The sequence below is a fragment of the Nothobranchius furzeri genome, chromosome 12, assembly GCF_043380555.1.
Source record: "Nothobranchius furzeri strain GRZ-AD chromosome 12, NfurGRZ-RIMD1, whole genome shotgun sequence".
In the NCBI taxonomy this organism is placed as follows: Eukaryota; Metazoa; Chordata; class Actinopteri; order Cyprinodontiformes; family Nothobranchiidae; genus Nothobranchius; species Nothobranchius furzeri.
This window is the reverse complement of record NC_091752.1, coordinates 61,818,554-61,837,596: the sequence shown is the minus strand read 5'-3', so window position 1 is coordinate 61,837,596 and position 19,043 is coordinate 61,818,554. Positions and strand designations below refer to the sequence as shown.

Below are 19,043 nucleotides of genomic sequence, written 5' to 3'. Positions count from 1 at the left end.
TGAGAATCAGTTCTCAATCAACTCATCTAGATAAATAAAGGTTAAATAAAAAATAAATAAAGATGTTGCTTGCAAAAACATTTTTATGAGCACCACTAATGCTAATTATTGTAAGCTAGTTGTTGCTGCCAATTACAAACATGCAGAATAACGTACACCCTTTGTGGAAGGTTCCTGTTTGCAGTTAAGTAAACAAGGAAACAGGAACCCAGTATAAATGTAAATGCCAGTAAAACTAGGAAACCACTTAACTTATATTCTAGAACAACGCAGGGCTTTAATCATTACATGACAAGTAACACACTTTGAAGTGTGGTTGGCAGCATTTCATTATTTTATATCCATTTATTTTTCAACTACTTCATCAAGTAAAGCACGCAGGGAGCTTGTGCCTAACCTGGGATTTCCACTGGATGGATAAGCGTTGTGTAATATCTGCAGCTAATAGCCGTTAACGCTAGTTTTCACAAAGACTCAAACCAGACTTAACCATGTTTCTGAAGACTTTTGGTTTGACAACCTTTTCCTGAGGTCTGATGGATTTTTGAAAGAAACCTGAGACTTTTACCTCTGTAGTCTGATGTTTGACGCCTGAGACCTGGGGGTGTCCTAAAACGTACACATAGTCTATTCTCCTGCAAAGAGCCTTCTAAAAGTTTTAAACTTATTAAAAGATGACAGAAAGTGCTTTGATTTTACAAAATATTTTGTTTTTCTAAAAAGATTCTCTGAAAAGCAGCAATAGATATCTACTGGAGTTCTAAATATGTAATCGAGTGTGAGGAGAACACACCAACACCCCACATGGAGGGGTAGAACATGCTAACTCCACTCAGAAAGTCTGCAGCTGCATTGCCACAATGCAAACATGCAGTTATTTTTAAATCCTTTCTGGTTTCCATCTGTCATTTTTGGAAACTCTTTTTCTATTTCACCTGCTTTTTAGAGTCTAGTTATGTGGCCTTATCACACCTCCAGAAGTCTTTGTCTCATAGTCCTCCTCCTTGTCTTTGTTCACTTTCTCTTTCTCTCCTCTTTAGCAGCAGACTTGAATACTGATAGAGCTGGCTCTGGGTTTGATTAAGTCCCTGCTCTGCAGATTCAGACAGTAGACATAAATATCTGGGGGCATCAGAGAGACGAGTCAGTTAAAGAGGACCGAGTGGAGATCAGGTTTCAGCCCTGATGAAAATCGATGCGACTTGACCGGTCGCAGAGTGACTCAACATGTCAGCTCTAAAGAGAGCAGCGATTATGTCATTAGAGCTAATTTCATCTTGCTCTGCTTGTGCTTCCATTGTTATTCAGTCATTTGGTGAGGATGTGCATGTAGATGATTCACAACTGTCCATCGTCATCAGTGTCACTGCTCCTCAAACCCCAATGCTGGAGCCTTTAATCGCCATGGTAATGATTATTTTTTATGATTATAATTTCTAGTTAAATAAAAGGAAAAAAACTCCAAATCTTGTCAGAGCAGCAATGTTTATGTGGGCAGAAGACACTCTTTAATCAGTTTTAGGGAAGACGGAAACAAACAAGTAAACAAAGAAGATTTGCTGTTTACAACACATTTTCTTTTATATTATTTGAGTCGAGAGAATGAATCAGGTCAGTTCTGAACTTTTTTCTGACCTTGAGACGCAGATAGGATTGTGAAGGACTGAAGAGATTTGTTTCCAAAGCCTGTGAGTTAATGTGTAAAAAGCAAGAATAAACTCCAGCTGTCTGTAGAGCTTCTGGATCCAGGTGGAGATAACAGAAGATGTGATTTCATAGACTCCAGGTGTGGCAGCACGGAGAGAAGCTTAGCGTTGCCTGAGACCAAAAACAACCATAGAAAGACTGAGATGCTGGAACGGGAAGACATTTGAAGTTATTAATGACAACTTTTACAAGTAGCACAAATAAAGCTGTGGGCCACAATAAATTAGCCTTTTTCAACAAAACACCTCATTAGACTTCTGGTTTGGCGCCAAATGGATGAGGTCGCATTGGTTGTTGCTCCTAAAAAGTCTGAGTATTATTGGATGTTTTTAGGTCTCTGTGGCATTTTTGGTTCTGGGTTGTTTGTTGTGCTTCTGAAACGTGTTGGAATTTGCTTTGAACATTAATGATGTTGCAAAAACCTGGTAAGAACGGCGGTGTTTTTGACTGGTGTTCGGCCCACCCCCATCTGTGGTGCGACCACACCCTTACCTGGACATTCTGACACGTCTTCTGACACTGTTCCATGATGGCTGAAATTTCATCAGAGTTAAGAAGGGAGCTGTCGGCAGCGCTTGCGGAGAATCAGGTCTAACATACAGAAGCTGAAAACTTGTCCTCAGATATTTCAGTCATGTGGGTGGACTTTACGGGACTTAAAAGCATGGTAACAGAAACAACGGTCTCTTTCCACATGTATGGATGCTGTTGTTAACAGTGTTGGGAGTAACGCCGTTTAAGTATAACGGCGTTTCTAACGGCGTTCTTTTATAGGTAACGGAATAATCTAATTAATTACTTTTCCCGCCGTTGCAACGCCGTTACCGTTACTGGGGACGGAACGCTGTGCGTTACTATGTGCTTGTCGAACGTTGAGCAACAGTATGAGGCTTTCCGACCGCCACACTTCAGCTGTAGCCAGGGAGAGAGGTGTCGGTAACGCACTTACAAACTCGATGATGATTGGCCGGGTGGGTGGAGACCCTCACGGTCTCAGTCGCTGCATTCTGTAGACACAACGGGAATAACTCCGTTTAAAATAACCGCGTTAATAAAACTTTCTGTAACAAGCAAACTAATTAATTACGTCTTCTTTTATCAAAACGTTGTTCCTGTTACTGGTAAGGAAATGCGTGCGGTGTGTTGAAGCTGTCATCAGCTGATCAGGAGCTAAAGAGGTAGATGTTTAAGAGCATCACGGCCCGCGAAGAACGAGGAAGACGTGATGAATATCTACGGCTGCAGACCCGCAGATTTGTTGCAGCAGCGAATCTGCGGGTCTGCAGCCGTGCCCTTAGCGTGACAGCGGGACGTCCCGAAGGTCCGCTCACCTGTTCACCGCTCAGACGTCCTGACTCCTGATCTTCTGCCTTCCTAGATCATCCAGCTGTAACCTGTTTCTGATCATGTCTTTAGTCCCGCTGTAACACTGATGCATCAGTCTCAAACGTCATGGAGCTCAGGTGTTATTAGAACTACCTGTGTGTGTTTACCACCCAGCTTCAGCTCTTCTGTGTTTGGGTCTGACGCAAGTTAGTAAATGTAAGTCCTCCATCAGATCTGTGCCTCTTCTAGTGTCATTTTAAAGGATATTTATTTATTTATTTAACCGTTACTAGATTAGCAGCAACAGAAATGCTACTAAAAAGACACAATTATGTGAAGCTGTAAAAATTAGAATGCTGTGCAAAATTACATTTATTTCTGTAATTTAACTAGACAGAGAGACCATTTAAAGGCTCGGGAACCTTTACAGGTTTTTCTATTTGCAATTTTAAATTTTAGCTGATTGGGTTTTTGTTAAATATCACACAGTGACCTTTTAATAGTCTAGATTAGTTTAATGTTCCTATTAGTAGTTCCTCCTGTTAAGTGCTTATTTGTTTAAATTATTCAGGTTTATATAAAACATTTGGACATACATTTTATTATGTTCAGTCATTAGTCATTTATATTTTACTATTGTAGTCATTCTTGCATGCTTTAATGAAAAAGTAACTAAGTAGTTACTTTTGTTGGTAATTAGTTACTTTTATGATCTTGTAACTCAGTTAGTAACTGAGTTACTTTTTTGACAAAGTAATCAGTAACTATAACTAATTACTTTTTTAAAGTAACGTTCCCAACACTGGTTGTTAATCTCTAAGCTAAAATGGTGGCCACGTTGAAGGAGATGGCTGTGCTGGAATCCAGGTCCCACCGTAATAACGTACGCATCATTGCTGGAGGACAACGTTTTAACCCTCCCACTGTCTTCATGGGTTACCCTGCAAATAAAGTTGACCATTGAGCAGGATTTATGGTTTATCCCTTGAGGTCCACATGGCAGGGGTGAGGTGGTGCTCACTCCTCACTAATTCATTACTCTCAGGAAGTCCACAGAATGTAGTTAAAAGTCTTTATCTTGTCCAAAATGCTGCAGCTAGAGTTCTGATGAGAATCAAAAGAGAGACCATATCTCTCCGAGGGACCACCTGTAGGTGCTTGTCAGAGGAGCTTAAGAAATGCGCTGGAACATACTCTACTGGCAACTCAGCAACGTAGGATAGTGCTGTCCCTGCTAGGGCCTCGAGTAGCAAGACCAATACCTTCATGAATATTGAATGTTTCACTGACATCTGTTTCAAATCATCCAATATGAGGGATATGCTTTTCCACTTCCTTACCCCACATATAAAACAGGCATTGGCATTTTGCACCAGCTAGAGCCTGGAAGTCAAAGCTTGAGGCAAGCCTGTGTAGCGTTGTGGTTTTATGCTCTTTTATGAAAGAGGAACCATGCTACGTATTAATTCGGAATATTAATTTTTAATATTCAATAACCAAGTTTTATATCGTTCAGAAGACTCAAAGGTTGTTTTCATCGATAAACTGCCGATAATATCTGAGTGTCTGTGTTTCAGTTCAATGAGGAAACCAGTTTGACGATTAAAAGTTTTAATTCTTCAATTTAAACTAATGATTTTGAAAATTGACAAACAGGAAATACAATCAACATTCCTTTGTGGGACAATGTTTGACAGTTGATATGCTGTTCTTGCTCAAATAAACCTTCTGGTGAATTTATGAAGATTGAGAATGTTGTGAGTTGTGAGAGTGATATGATGTGATTATGAATGCGTGTGGGTGCAAAGTGTGGTGAGATGAGGTGAGATGGATGCGTGTGTGCATCTGATTTTGCTTCAGGAAGAAACAGGTGTCTGAGTGAAAAGTGATGGTTTGAATAAACTTAGGTTTAGTTGGAAAAGATGCATCCAAACGCTAAACACCGTGTGCTGTCTCACCGAACTCTTGTGGGCCCTCTTTCGGATCCGGGCCGTGGAGGATGTTGTGGTTCATCCAGATGACACTCAACGGCTGACAGGGAAGACGTAGGTGTCGAACGGAACCGGTCCAGAGTTGCCCTCGGTACACGTTGATGGTGAAGCATTTTGTCGACGCGCTTTCTTAAGTTAATTCACTCAGAAATCAAAAGACTCGGTAATGAGTCTGCGTTAGAAGTCGCGATTCAGCTATTCTACCTGGCGTGGCAGAAACAGCGGGGGGGGGGGGGGGGGGGGGGGATTGAGCCCATGGGCTCCGTTCCCCGTTAGCGGTTGTTCACACGTCCTCACTCTTTCGTTGTCAAGCACGAACTGTCATCATAAGACTGAAACTTACCAAAAACCTTTCTCTTCTCAAAGCAAACGTGTGCGTCATCAAATGTGTCTGGAGTTTACTGTGGGAAGATGTGTGTGGGTGTGTGTGAAGGTCAGTACCAAACATTCAACATTATCTACTTAAGTGTGGATTCATTAATCCATTATAATTACCCCAAAGCATAAGAACCATTCATTTGATTAAACACATTTATAATGAGCAAAATGATAATGGTTACTTTAACATTAAAAATCAAGAAAAAGAAGTTTAAACTTTATGTTTTGATTTGTTATGACTACTTGTCCATGAGAACTCCTTCTTCTGGTACCGCAGGTGGCAGATGTTATGGTTTCCTCCCAGACTCGCTGGCGTTCAGGTCTTAATCTGTGGGTGAACGTTCTCAATGACCCAGCTTTAACCTCGCTGCGTCCAACACCACCTTTGTGACAGAAAACCCATATTTCCTCACGTTACAGACCCCCCCTTTGTGACGACATGGAGGTCAACAGAGGCCACCTGACGTCACAACCTCAATAACGTGATGTACTCGTGAAGGTAGACATCCCAGATGAAGGCAGGAACGATGAAGCGTCACCACAGGTCTCGTGTAGAAGGGAGTCTATCCTGATCAGATGATTAAGGCCAAAACTGTTGCAATCATTATAAAGTAATCCACTTAGGAAATCTTGAAAGCAGAGCTATTTCAATAGCAGTTACTTTTCATCAGCAATAATGCAAAGGTATTCAAAGGATAAGCAGCTCGTGTGCCATACGGAGCTGGGCAGGTGATGTATTCCTCAGGCGTAGTCCAGGCGAAGTCCAGCGCAGACCTCGACCCATCTCGAACCACGACCGAAGCCCCATGCGACAGGAAACCAGTTGAAGGATGGTGAAGACGACCCCTCTGGTGGGATGTAGTCCATACGAGCTCGGAGAAGGAGACAAAGTGAGACAGCCCACACGATAGATAGCATTTGATGCAAATCAAAGAAATCAATCAAAACCTATCTATGGGTGCCTCTGGGAAAATGTGTAGGCATTTTGTGAATTATCTAAAGAAGAAATGTTCTGCACCCTGCTCTACATGTCATGTAAAAATGTGATGCAGTGAAAACACAAATAAAAGAAAGTAAATCCTAACTGATATGTGAAACTCAGCAGGCTGCACTAAGTAAAGGCATATATAGAAAAGAAATAATCATGAAAATGAAGGGCAAATTGGCTTGTGGCCCTTTAAGGGAAATAGTAACAAAATAAAATTAACTTTGTAATCAAATATAATCATGCTACACAAAGCACTAATAAAAAGATAGAGATGTAATTCAGTTCTAAAAATGTAAATCAGTAGGTTAGTAATCCCTAAAAATGTGAGTTAGTAGCAGGTGTCCTGGCTGGAGGCAGGTAACCTGAAAAAAAATTCAAAGGATATCACATTTGTTAAAAATTCATCCCACAAACGAGAGAATTAGTAACGGTCCACCAGTTAGCGGAAAAGAATCCGGTCAGAATAGAGTTGGTCAGAATAGAGTTGTTCAGTAAGCGTTTTGAATCTGGTATTGCGGACCCACAGAGACACGAGTTTGGACGTATCTGTGGGAGCAGGCTCATAAGCGATTTGGTTATCAAACTGTTTGTATCTTGTGTTACGAACCCACAGGGAAACTTGTTTGAATTTACCTGAGGGTTCCGTCCGGAACTCGAGTGAAGCTGATGGTTTAACTGTTAGATCAGAACCTTATTTTACCTGCTCAAAGTTGGGTTGCAGCTTTACGGAGGCGACTTTGTTGTGATCAGAAATAGTAGTGAACTGGAAATGCGAAAATGATGCTCGCAAAGCAGGAGGAGGCTCCCCACCCCCCTTTTGTTGCTCAAACTTAAGCCATGTCTGTGAGACAGGAGAAGCATAACAAAGAACAGTTCTTAAGCTCTTAAAAGCTCTATTACCAAGAAGATGCACAGCGTCACCTGAATCGTGCTGAAAGAGTAGGTGTTCAGATGTCCAAAGACCTGGAGGTGTTGGACTTTGAGGTTCTGAAAAGGAGTGATCCAAGGATGGTTGTGTCACGGGTGTCAAAGCAAACCTAGCTATGTTTGGAATCAGATACAGACATGACGCAAGCGAAAGGAACATGTTCTGTCCTGAAAACTGAAGCCAAGAATACTTTATTCCCAAGAATGATGGAGGTTCCCACACAGAATCAGAAAAACCCGGTTTAACCAGAGTAGTTACAGACTGACTAGAACTCCGTCCCGTAGAAGGTGCAGCACCTAACTCCGGGTCGGAGGTCAATGTTGTCAGCTGAATTGGTGGAAGGTCAGTGTCAATTTCTGCAATGACCCGCCCGCTCGGAGGAGGCGTTCCCCCGAACAGCCTGAAGTCCGCAACGGAAAACTCAGTGCCACCCGGCACCCCCCTTTTGTCAGGAGGGGCCCCGAGCAGAGCATCACTGCACGCACCTACTGCCCCCGGGCCCATGAGAGAGGTGATCGCAGCAACCACAGAGCCTCCTTCAATATCGCCACTGACCACAGGACTGCTGGAAACCGCAGGTTTTACTGCGTCGTCGTGGTCACCTGTAAGAGAAATCACAGGAAATAGAACACAGAGGCCAGAGACAGAGTCACACCCCTGTGAAAAGAGAAAAGAATTGGCCACCGTATTAGCAGAGGTCACAAACTGAGAAATGACAAGGTCATTCACATAAAGGTCAAGATGTCCGGGCACAAACCCCTTAAATGGCATGGTAGCTCCGTCCAGAGACCACAAGTGTTTCACGGCGGCTGACGTTTCCATCACGCCCCGATAAAGAAGGTGGTTTGTGCATGAGGCGGACTGACGATTAAAGCAGACCTCTGACTGAAGTGGTGGATCACAGCCTGAAGATTTCACACCCATGCTGGAGAGATGGTCAGCCTTTAACATGGATGACAGAGAAGAAGCATCAGGAACCAAAGGGTTAAGCACAACCTGTTCGTCAGAGAGGTTAACCATAGGCTCAAGAGATTTATTCAGCTTAAAAGTAGCAGAGAAAGTGTTGTTTATTTCAAACCTTGATATTGATGGTGGGTTTTAGACCCCCTGGAAGAAATAAATGTAAAGAAAAAGCGTTATGACTGTAAACAGCATGTTGTTTGAATTCACGTCATGAATTGCAGACCAGAACCACCTCCGACCCAGTGCAGCTGGCACCGAACCACCGCCACTAGTCCCCACCGTGCCCGACCGGCGGCACCCGCCTAAAACGGGCCCGTTCGGGCGGGCGGAGGGACCAGCTTGGCCCAGCCGGTGAACAGTCTCCTGCGTCTCGGCATGTTCTGGAAGCAGAACGTCAGAGAACCTTACATCAGGTGCAACAGTGCAAGAAAGAGTTTGTCGTGTCTCGTCCCTCTCTCATTAAGTTCAGAGCAACTCGCGTTTTTACCTTCTGAGTCGACGTAAAACTCCGGGCAAATTCCTTAATTTATCTCACAATCAAGGACTGTCCGTAGCGTAACTTAACTTTATGACACAGGGTAAAACAAGGAATTGTTGATAGAGAAATGAATACACACAACTTCACAAGATGGAAGAAAAAGGCATGGAACCGAGCAACGGAGGCTGTGAAAGCCGACCCTTACCGGTCCAAAACAAAAATAAAAAAATAATAAACCCTACGCTGCCATGTTGGTATCAGACGGACAAACGTAGCAAACTGTAGATTCTACACACCGTAGTGAATTACAAGAATCACCGCCAATGCGGATTTTGTGAGGACACAGACTGACTGTGTCAGAAATGGTTTGACAATTTAACGGGACGCGTTCCCTTTTTGTCCAACTGTGGCTCGCTAGCTTAGCTCTCCGGCTAGGTCTAGCGTCCTTTGTCTGTAGCGACCAGACTTAAATTTTCCCGATTAACAAGCAGGCATCTCGCTCCGCTTAGCTAAACGGTCTTGAAAGCGTACGCAATCTGAATGCAGTAACGCGTGACGGCCATGACCCGACTTACGACGTTTACCGAGCAAATTTAAGCTACGGTAGGTGCCTACGAGCATTCCGTTTAAATTCGTCTTTGATCAGTCGCCTATGCAATGGAAATATTTTCCACAATAGCTCGCCCACAGTGTCAACACACTGAGACGAAGGGTGTCCGAGAATTTAGTTTCGGTACGGAGGTTCGGAGAATTTTAGTGTTAATTGTAGGAACTGAGGATAAGCTGCTCACGGTAGTTCACCCAGCAAGTTTCAGAGCGGAAATGTCGCTTTCCGACCTGAAGAGGTTAGAGACGCGGCGGCGCGTCAAAATGGACAGAATTTAGTCAAAAGCACAACTCACACGTTCGCTCCGAAGGCGAAGATGGGATAAATCAAAGTATTGTTTGTAATTTGCGGTCAATTTGAGATCGGAGTTCTTCCCCGTCAAGTTTCCACCAGGACGTCTCCCGGAAGAGTGACTTCAGCGGAATAATTTCCGGTGTTTTTCAAAATAAGACATAAAAGTGAAACACAGAGAAAAGCGTTGTTTGTAGCTTTTAGATGTTAGAAATCAGACATATCGCAGATATAGAAGACTGGATACGCTCGCCATTAATGTAGCGTTGTGGTTTTATGTTCTTTTATGAAAGAGGAACCATGCTACGTATTAATTCGGAATATTAATTTTTAATATTCAATAACCAAGTTTTATATTGTTCAGAAGACTAAAAGGTTGTTTTCATCGATAAACTGCCGATAATATCTGAGTGTCTGTGTTTCAGTTCAATGAGGAAACCAGTTTGACGATTAAAAGTTTTAATTCTTCAATTTAAACTAATGATTTTGAAAATTGACAAACAGGAAATACAATCAACATTCCTTTGTGGGACAATCTTTGACAGTTGATATGCTGTTCTTGCTCAAATAAACCTTCTGGTGAATTTATGAAGATTGAGAATGTTGTGAGTTGTGAGAGTGATATGATGTGATTATGAATGCGTGTGGGTGCAAAGTGTGGTGAGATGAGGTGAGATGGATGCGTGTGTGCATCTGATTTTGCTTCAGGAAGAAACAGGTGTCTGAGTGAAAAGTGATGGTTTGAATAAACTTAGGTTTAGTTGGAAAAGATGCATCCAAACGCTAAACACCGTGTGCTGTCTCACCGAACTCTTGTGGGCCCTCTTTCGGATCCGGGCCGTGGAGGATGTTGTGGTTCATCCAGATGACACTCAACGGCTGACAGGGAAGACGTAGGTGTCGAACGGAACCGGTCCAGAGTTGCCCTCGGTACACGTTGATGGTAAAGCGTTTTGTCGACGCGCTTTCTTAAGTTAATTCACTCAGAAATCAAAAGACTCGGTAATGAGTCTGCGTTAGAAGTCGCGATTCAGCTATTCTACCTGGCGTGGCAGAAACAGCGTGAGAGAGGGGGGGGGGGGGGATTGAGCCCATGGGCTCCGTTCCCCGTTAGCGGTTGTTCACACGTCCTCACTCTTTCGTTGTCAAGCACAAACTGTCATCATAAGACTGAAACTTACCAAAAACCCTTCTCTTCTCAAAGCAAACGTGTGCGTCATCAAATGTGTCTGGAGTTTACTGTGGGAAGATGTGTGTGGGTGTGTGTGAAGGTCAGTACCAAACATTCAACATTATCTACTTAAGTGTGGATTCATTAATCCATTATAATTACCCCAAAGCATAAGAACCATTCATTTGATTAAACACATTTATAATGAGCAAAATGATAATTGTTACTTTAACATTAAAAATCAAGAAAAAGAAGTTTAAACTTTATGTTTTGATTTGTTATGACTACTTGTCCATGAGAACTCCTTCTGGTACCGCAGGTGGCAGATGTTATGGTTTCCTCCCAGACTCGCTGGCGTTCAGGTCTTAATCTGTGGGTGAACGTTCTCAATGACCCAGCTTTGACCTCGCTGCGTCCAACACCACCTTTGTGACAGAAAACCCATATTTCCTCACGTTACACCTGCATAGAGTGAACTACAGTAAACCAGGTGCAATAGAACAAAAGCACGCACCACAATTTACAAGTCCTTTTTGGAAAGCATAGATTTAACACCAGCCAGGCACCTAAGGTAAAAAAATTAAGTCTTTGTCACTGTATTCACCTGGGGAATAATTGACAATGAAGAGTCAAGCCTCATTCCTAAATCAGTGACCACTGATTTCTGGAATGGAGCTAATGACAACAGGCCAATGCCATTTCATTGATGGTCACTTCGACCAAACCGTCTTCATGTCATTAAAGCACAAGAAATTTATGTTAGCCAGGAACGCACATTGTGTAAGCAGTCTACTATTAGCTGTACCATACCTTGCTGTCCATAAGTCAGAGGAAAATAGATCTGACAGTCATCAGCATAGAAGTAGGACCGTACATTATGTTTACAAAATAGCACTCGTAATGAGAGCAGATGAAAGGAAAGCTGCAAAGGGCCCAATACAGAGCCCAGAGGAACATCCCAATTAAGGGGAGCATCTCCCAATGACCATGAGCTCATTGCAACAGTAAAGGACCTGTCTGACAGATATAATCTTATCCAGCGCAATGCCAGCCCATTAAGCCCAAACCAATGCTCCAGTCAGTCTAGGAAGATCTGATGATCAACAGTATGAGCTGTTGTCAGATCCAAAAGCAGTAAAACCATCACATAACCCAAATAAGTAGCTAAAAATACATAATTCGTGGCACGGTGGCACAGGAGTTAAGTGCTCGCCCCATAATCGGAAGGTTGCCAATTCGAGCCCCGCTCAGTCTGTCGCTGTCGTTGTGTCCTTGGGCAAGACACTTAACCCACGTTGCCTGCTGGTGGTGGTCGGAAGGACTGGTGGCGCCTGTGCTCGGCAGACTCGCCTCTGTCATTGCGCCCCAGGGCAGCTGTGGCTACATTGTAGCTCATCCCCACCAGTGTGTGAGTGTGTGTGTGAATGGGTGAATGACTGATTGTGTTGTAAAGCGCCTTGGGGGGGGGGGTGGGGGTGTTCCATGACTCTAGAAGGCGCTAGATCAAATACATGCCATTTACCATTTATCATTCAGGATTCTTAACAAAGTTTTTTCAATGCAATAACCAGCCATGAATGTAGTTAAAAGTCTTCAGCTTGTCCTAAATGCTAAAGCTAGATTTCTGATGAGAATTAAAAAGAGAGATCATGTCCCTCCTGTCTTAGCTTCCCTACACTGGCTACCTGTTAAATTCAGAATAGATTTTAAGATCCTCCTTCTCACATATAAAGCTCTTAATAATCAAGCTCCATCATACATCAGTGACCTGACTGTTCCATTTGTTCCTAACAGAGGTCAAGGTCAGTTTTATTTATAGAGCGCATTTACAGCAGCAAAGCTACACCCAAAGCGCTGTACAAGGTAAAACAGATACAACAGATCAACAATAAAAACCTAAAATAAGATGAGCACACAACAGTTACAATCTGTAATAAAAACTGTTAAAAACTATTAAGATGCTCAAGTCAACCTGCATTAAAAGCCAAATAAAAAAAATGCGTCTTAAGAAGGGATTTAAAATGCTCTAGATTCTGTGTGGTCCTGATGTTGAGAGGTAGCTTGTTCCACAGTTTGGGACCAAACACAGAAAAAGCTCTGTCGCCGCGAGTCTTGTGGCGGGTTTTTGGCACTGTTAAAAGAGCTTGGGAGCTGGACCTCATGGTTCAGGCAGGGACGTAAGCAGACAGCAGCTCAGAGATGTAAACTGGGGCCAGACCATGAAGGGATTTAAAAACAAAAAGTAGAATTTTAAAATGGATCCTGTAAGAGACAGGAAGCCAATGGAGAGAGACCAGAACCGGGGTTATGTGATCCCGCTTGCTGGTTCCAGTCAGCAAGTGGGCCGCTGCATTTTGGACCAGCTGAAGTCGGTGTAGGGGAGACTGGTCCAGGCCAGAATACAGGGAGTTGCAGTAGTCCAATCAGCAGGACACGAACAGATGGATGACATGTTCAAGGACATGAGCAGGAAGGTATGGCTTCACCTTTGCTATCTGCCTTAAATGATAAAAACCTGATTGGACCACTGCACTCACCTGTCTGTAAAGATTAAAAGAACCGTCTAAAAACACACCAAGGTTTTTAACACAGGGTTTTAGAAAACCAGAACGAGGACCAAGAGGACTAACAACGTTGTTTAAAAGATTAGGACTGCCAAATAGTAAAATTTCAGTTTTTTGATTGTTGAGATTAAGAAAATTCATGGACATCCATTGTTTGACGCTTTTTAAGCATTCCAATAATGAGCCAATTGACCTGGCATCACTAAGTGGCAAATAAATCTGAAGGTCATCAGCGAAACAGAGAAAAGTAATTTTGTACTTCTCAAAAATAGAGCCTAAGGGGAGCATATACAAAGAAAAAAGTGCTGGACCCAAAATGGAGCCCGGAGGCACCCCACATGTCAGACGTGCTGTTTTCGAGGTAAAAGGTCCCAGATTAATGGAAAATGACCTCTTGTGAAGGTATGATTTAAACCACTGGAGAACAGCACCTCGGAGACCGATGCATGACTCTAGGCAGGATGATCAGCGGTGTCAACGGTGACAGAGCACTTCGGTGTCAGACTGCAGGTTTACTGGTGGTTCCTAGAATATCTAAAAATAGGATGGGAGGCAGATCCTTTAGCTATCAGGCTCCTTTCTTGTGAAACCAGCGCCCAGCTTTAGTCTGGGAAGCAGACACTCTGTTTACTTTCAACATGCTTAAAACATTTTTATTTGACAGGGCCTATGGTTATAATCTAATGTTAGCCCATATCTGCACAAGTGGGGAAGTAGAGGGAGGTGGAGTGTAGTCGGTAAAGACGACTCTCCCTTGCCCTGCCTCCAACATGTCTCCATCTAAAAGGCTAGGTTATCCAGTTATCTCTGTAGCTATGCTGCTATAGGCTTAGACTGATGAAGGACATACTGACCACTTTCCACACTCCTCTACTTTATTTTACAATTTGCTCTTTAACTGCATTACTTCCTGCTATTTCAGCTGTTAACTTTATTTTTTTCTCTAAGTGTTTTTCTCCCCAGAAGAAGCTACAATGTTGTTATGCTGAGCTGTGGTGGCCTCATGGAGGGGGCCATCGGCTTGAACACTGTTGCTAACCACTTAAACATTCTCCCTCTCCTGATAATAACTTTTTACTCTCTTTGACATTGAATGTGCTGCTACTCGTTTACCCGTTTAATTATAGATCCACTAGGATAAATACAATAAAGTTTATCTCTCACCAAATAGAAAACTTACTAAGAAATCACAATGTAACCACAGACACATTACTTGGTGTGTGTGTGTCTGCTCTGTCTTCTCCATCCCCAGTGAGTCATGGTGGATGGCTGATTATACTGAGCCAGGATAAGGTTTCTTCCTGTTAAAAGGGAGTTTTCCTCTCCACTGTCGCTAAATGCTTGCTTAGTATGAGGATTGCTGTAGTCAGTGACTTGATGCAATTTGAACGGTTCCTTATATAGGAAACTTTTTGTATTAGAATGTTTACTACGTGAAGTGCCTTGAGACAAATCTTGTTGTGATTTGGCGCTATATAAATAAACTTGAATCGAATAGAACTGAATTGATTGGTTGTTCATTTGAAAGTTGTTAATAAGGGTTTTTTATTAAAAGTATCACATCGACCAGCATCCCGGCATGTGTTGTGATTGATGACGCAACACTCTTTGTCTCAATTCGACAATTATTTGCGCACTTGTGTAGTACACACTCAAAGCCTTGCTGCACACTTTCTCCAGGTGCGCTTTGCTGACTGTCACGATGAGAGGATGGTTTGCACCCAAAATGCAGTTACCCAGGATGACACGAGGCAGGAGTAGATGTATAAAGACAAATCCTTTTATTTTAGGAAGAACCCCAAAACTAACATAAAATCCAAAAGGGCAGGGAGGCAAAGTCAAAAATCAGGAAATCCAAAAACACAAAAGGAACGAGCAGACTGAGAATAAATCACGCTGACAACAACAATGGACCAACAAGAACAATGAGACAAGGAGAGCTTATATAGACAGGGAGGCGCAATTAGGGAAACAGGAAGCAGGTGTGTGGAGTGAGGCTGGAGGGAAGGCAGGTGACAGCAATTATCTGGATGGGGAAGAGAACCAGTGGAGGGCAGATAAACCTAACACTATATAACACACAAAACTAAACCTAAAGACTAAGGGAAGAACTCACACAAACACATACACATACTGACACACACAAACTCATACACACATACAATGAACTGGGGAACAAGAGGCTGTGGCTATAACTTAAGACACACAACAGAGATGCAGACAAAGGACACATGAGGGCACTAAGAGAACACAAAAGGGAATCCAGAGAGGGATGGAGAAACATTAGGAGACACATGGGGAAAGATGCAGACAAAGGACACATGAGGGCGCCATGAGAACACAAAAGGGAATCCAGAGAGGGATGGAGGAACATTAGGAGACACATGGGGAAAGACGCAGACAAAGGACATACGAGGGCACCATGAAACACAAAAGGAGAACCTGGAGTGGGAACTGGAGGGGCTGGGGAACAAAGGGACACAGAACATGACACTGACGACTGCAGGGTGCAGTGCAAGTATTCAGATTGGGCCTAAGTCTCTAGGCGACACCATATTAGACACCATGTTTCCTTCTACAGGTGCCCTTGAGGGCAAAACACATTAACTGATTTGTAATAAATGGTTACAAAACTTTCACCATCAATAAAAAAAAATTTGTTTTACTCATTCACCTCATCACTCATTGCCAGTGATGAAAAGGAGTCTGATGTGAGTGTCATTTTGCTGAAGTTTGCACTTGCCTTTTTGACCCCAGTAAGCATCCATTGGTAAGGTCTTACTCCAACACCAAACTACAGCTTGCTAGCAACAATTTAGGAATCTACTGCCCTTTATTACCAAGATAAATACACACTGTCACTTATTCCTAAGAAACACCAACATCTTTACTTATTACAGCTACATAAACACCATCTAGACAACTAGCAGTTGAAGGACATCATGCGGCTAAACATGCCATCACTGGCCCGATCTCCACCAAGGAGATAATCTTTTAGCCAGTGATAGATTATTATAAACAAAGAACCTCAAACCATGATGTAAACTATGCTCGTCTCCCCCCTACAAACCAAAGCCTGAGGATCTAAGAAGTTCTGATTTGTTGTCTGCAGTAACAACATAAACAGACTATATGTCTCCCCCACATAAATATGATTCTAATTGACTTTTTTTTTTAAACAGGTTTTGGTGCAGCAAAAAAACAACAACATTGTTTTACTGTTATTATATTGTAATTTTATTATTGAAAATTAAGAATTTTTTTGGACTAATTATTTAGAGATGTATGGAAAATGATTGAGGTAGATGTTGAGAAGACTCTGTTTTTCACACACCACAACACCGGGTTTGTCATAAACAGGAATTCGAGAAACGTGATTGGTAGCTAAGACTCGTGCTCTCATTGGTTCCACCCAAGTTCCTCCCACTGACGCTAGAATCGAGACAAAAAGATCCGTAACTGTAGAGTTGAGGTTTGTACCTGTAGAATGAAATTTGTGTTTTGAGAGTTTTGATTTCAAACTTGTACATTGATTTTTTTCAATTTGGAAGTCTGCTAGTTACAAAACGAAAGTTTCATGTTTCTGAATGAATGTTTGATGTTACAAATGAGTAGTAAATGTACTGATTTTGATTTTACAAAATAAAAATACATGTACAAAATGAAAATTTCCTGTTACAAAACAAGAAATACAAGTACGAATTGAGAATTACAAGTTAGAAAACTAAAGTTACAAGTTACTAATCCAGAGTTACATGTGATGAAACATGTTCAAAGTTACAAAACTAAGTTACGCTGAATATTGTCCCAATCCTAGCTCCATACACATGACCACGCATGAACTTGTAAAGATAATTGTGTATTTGTAAAAGAACTCACATGCATGTGAAATAAAATAAAGTTGTGTGTAACATTTCCAACTACAAGTCTGCAGATCTGTTCCTGTGCATGCCCAGCTTTTTTCTACAGGTCTGCAACTCAGCTGTCACACGAGTGAATTTAGAAACATCATCTGTAACTAAATGAATGTGACTTTGGGCGAGTGCTGGAAACCCCCTGCCCATTGCATTTTACAGTTTATGTTGCCTTACTGGCAAGTTTCTACTACTGCAGTCTCTAATATCCATTTAATAGGAATAGGCATCTGATTGTTATGAACTTACTAGTGATTGTCATTATAATCATACAAATGATGATTTTACTTCGATCAAGTTTATGTGACCTTCTCAGTGACCTAGTGGTAGAGTGTCTGCCCTGAGTCTGGGAAATCGGGGTTCAAATCCCAGTTGGGTCATACCAAAGACTCTAAAAATGGGACCCAATGCCTCCCTGCTAGGCATGCAGCCTAAAGCTTGGTTTATGCTTGACGCATTTACTTTCTGCTCGGTGATGCGGCTCACGGATGGAACGCGCTTCACAACTCGCAACGTTTATGGTTCATGCGGCTTGTCTCTGCGGTGAGCCAATATTCTCCCAAACTGAATGGGGCAGCATGGAGCTCTACAGCATGCATCCAACACTACACCATGGTAAATGGTAAATGGCCTGTATTTGATATAGCGCCTTCTAGAGTTCTTGAAACCCCCCAAGGCGCTTTACAACACAATCAGTCATTCACCCATTCACACACACATTCACACACTGGTGGGGATGAGCTACAATGTAGCCACAGCTGCCCTGGGGCGCACTGACAGAGGCGAGGCTGCCGAGCACTGGCGCCACCGGTCCCTCCGACCACCACCAGCAGGCAACGTGGGTTAAGTGTCTTGCCCAAGGACACAACGACAGCGACAGACTGAGCGGGGCTCGAACCTGCAACCTTCCGATTACGGGGCGAGCACTTAACTCCTGTGCCACCGTCGCCCCAGTAGAAGTAGAAATTACTGTTGTTTACAACATGGCATTCCAGCATTTTTAACAGCGTCCTCGTCTTTTCCGACAGTGCGAGCTATTTCTCTCCAAGAATTATTAACAACATGTTGATCACGGTGATCTCTGAGAGCTGAATCATACAAATATCTGTATTTACGAACCTCTGCCATACTAGTTCTTGCCGGTCCGCCACGTTTTTCTGCGTTCGACCGTCCGCGTGGTTAGAAAATTTCCTAGGTGCGCGTTGCGGAAATTTTAGGCCGTGCGGAGGCGCGGTGGAGGGGCGTTGTTTTTAAAATGACGCAATTTCGCCGCGCGGACCTCGAGGACGCGTCAAGCATAAACCAACCTTAAAGGGGTTGGATTGGGGGTTTGAACCATCGAACAGTTCCAGATTGCGGCCACAGCTGCAGCTTACGGCTCCCCACAGGGATGGGTCACATGTGGAGATGAATTTCACCAGTGTGTGATGATGACTAATGGGATTTTAATTTTAATCAGATTCTTACATTTTAAATAGATTTGGAGAAAATAGACACGGTCTAGCTGACTAAAGACCATCAAGTCGTTTGTGTTCTGCAGCAGGCGGGGTGGGAGTGGCTCATTTTCAATGTTTCACGTTGCTGAGTCATTTGCATAGCTCATATGTTTGCCACTGTTACTTGCAATCTCCCTACCTTCAAGCAATGCTCAAATATCTCCACTAGAGGCTCCCTGTAGAGTGAAACATACACTAACACATCCTGCAGCAAAACACACACACACACACACACACACAC

The 19,043-nt window shown here is 42.8% G+C and overlaps 1 protein-coding gene across 2 annotated transcripts; it reads right to left on the bottom strand.

Moving 5' to 3' along the window:
* Positions 1-5,253: 5,253 nt before the first annotated feature.
* On the bottom strand, positions 5,254-9,910 carry LOC139062016 (uncharacterized). 2 transcript variants are annotated; one of them, XR_011515622.1, is made up of 2 exons: positions 9,662-9,910; positions 5,254-6,752 (listed from the first exon to the last, which is right to left on the bottom strand). XR_011515622.1 is itself a non-coding variant. In XM_070542079.1 (2 exons), exons 1-2 carry the CDS (start codon positions 8,336-8,338, stop codon positions 6,696-6,698), a joined length of 1,305 nt encoding a protein of 434 aa, XP_070398180.1. In that variant the 5' UTR covers positions 8,339-9,655; the 3' UTR covers positions 5,295-6,695. The 2 variants fall into 2 exon arrangements, 1 of the variants encoding a protein (XP_070398180.1); XM_070542079.1 differs by lacking the exon at positions 9,662-9,910 and adding an exon at positions 7,091-9,655 and having other exon boundaries at positions 5,295-6,752.
* Between the last annotated feature and the right edge of the window lie 9,133 nt (positions 9,911-19,043).

What these genes read in the sequence shown, in the direction of transcription:
- LOC139062016 (XM_070542079.1), bottom strand. Translation starts at nt 8,338, where the DNA reads ATGGTTAACCTCTCTGACGAACAGGTTGTGCTTAACCCTTTGGTTCCT. An exon ending in TGCAACCCAACTTTGAGCAG is followed by an intron (nt 6,753 to 7,090) that starts GTAAAATAAGGT and finishes ATTTTTTTTCAG; the next exon opens with GTTACCTGCCTCCAGCCAGG.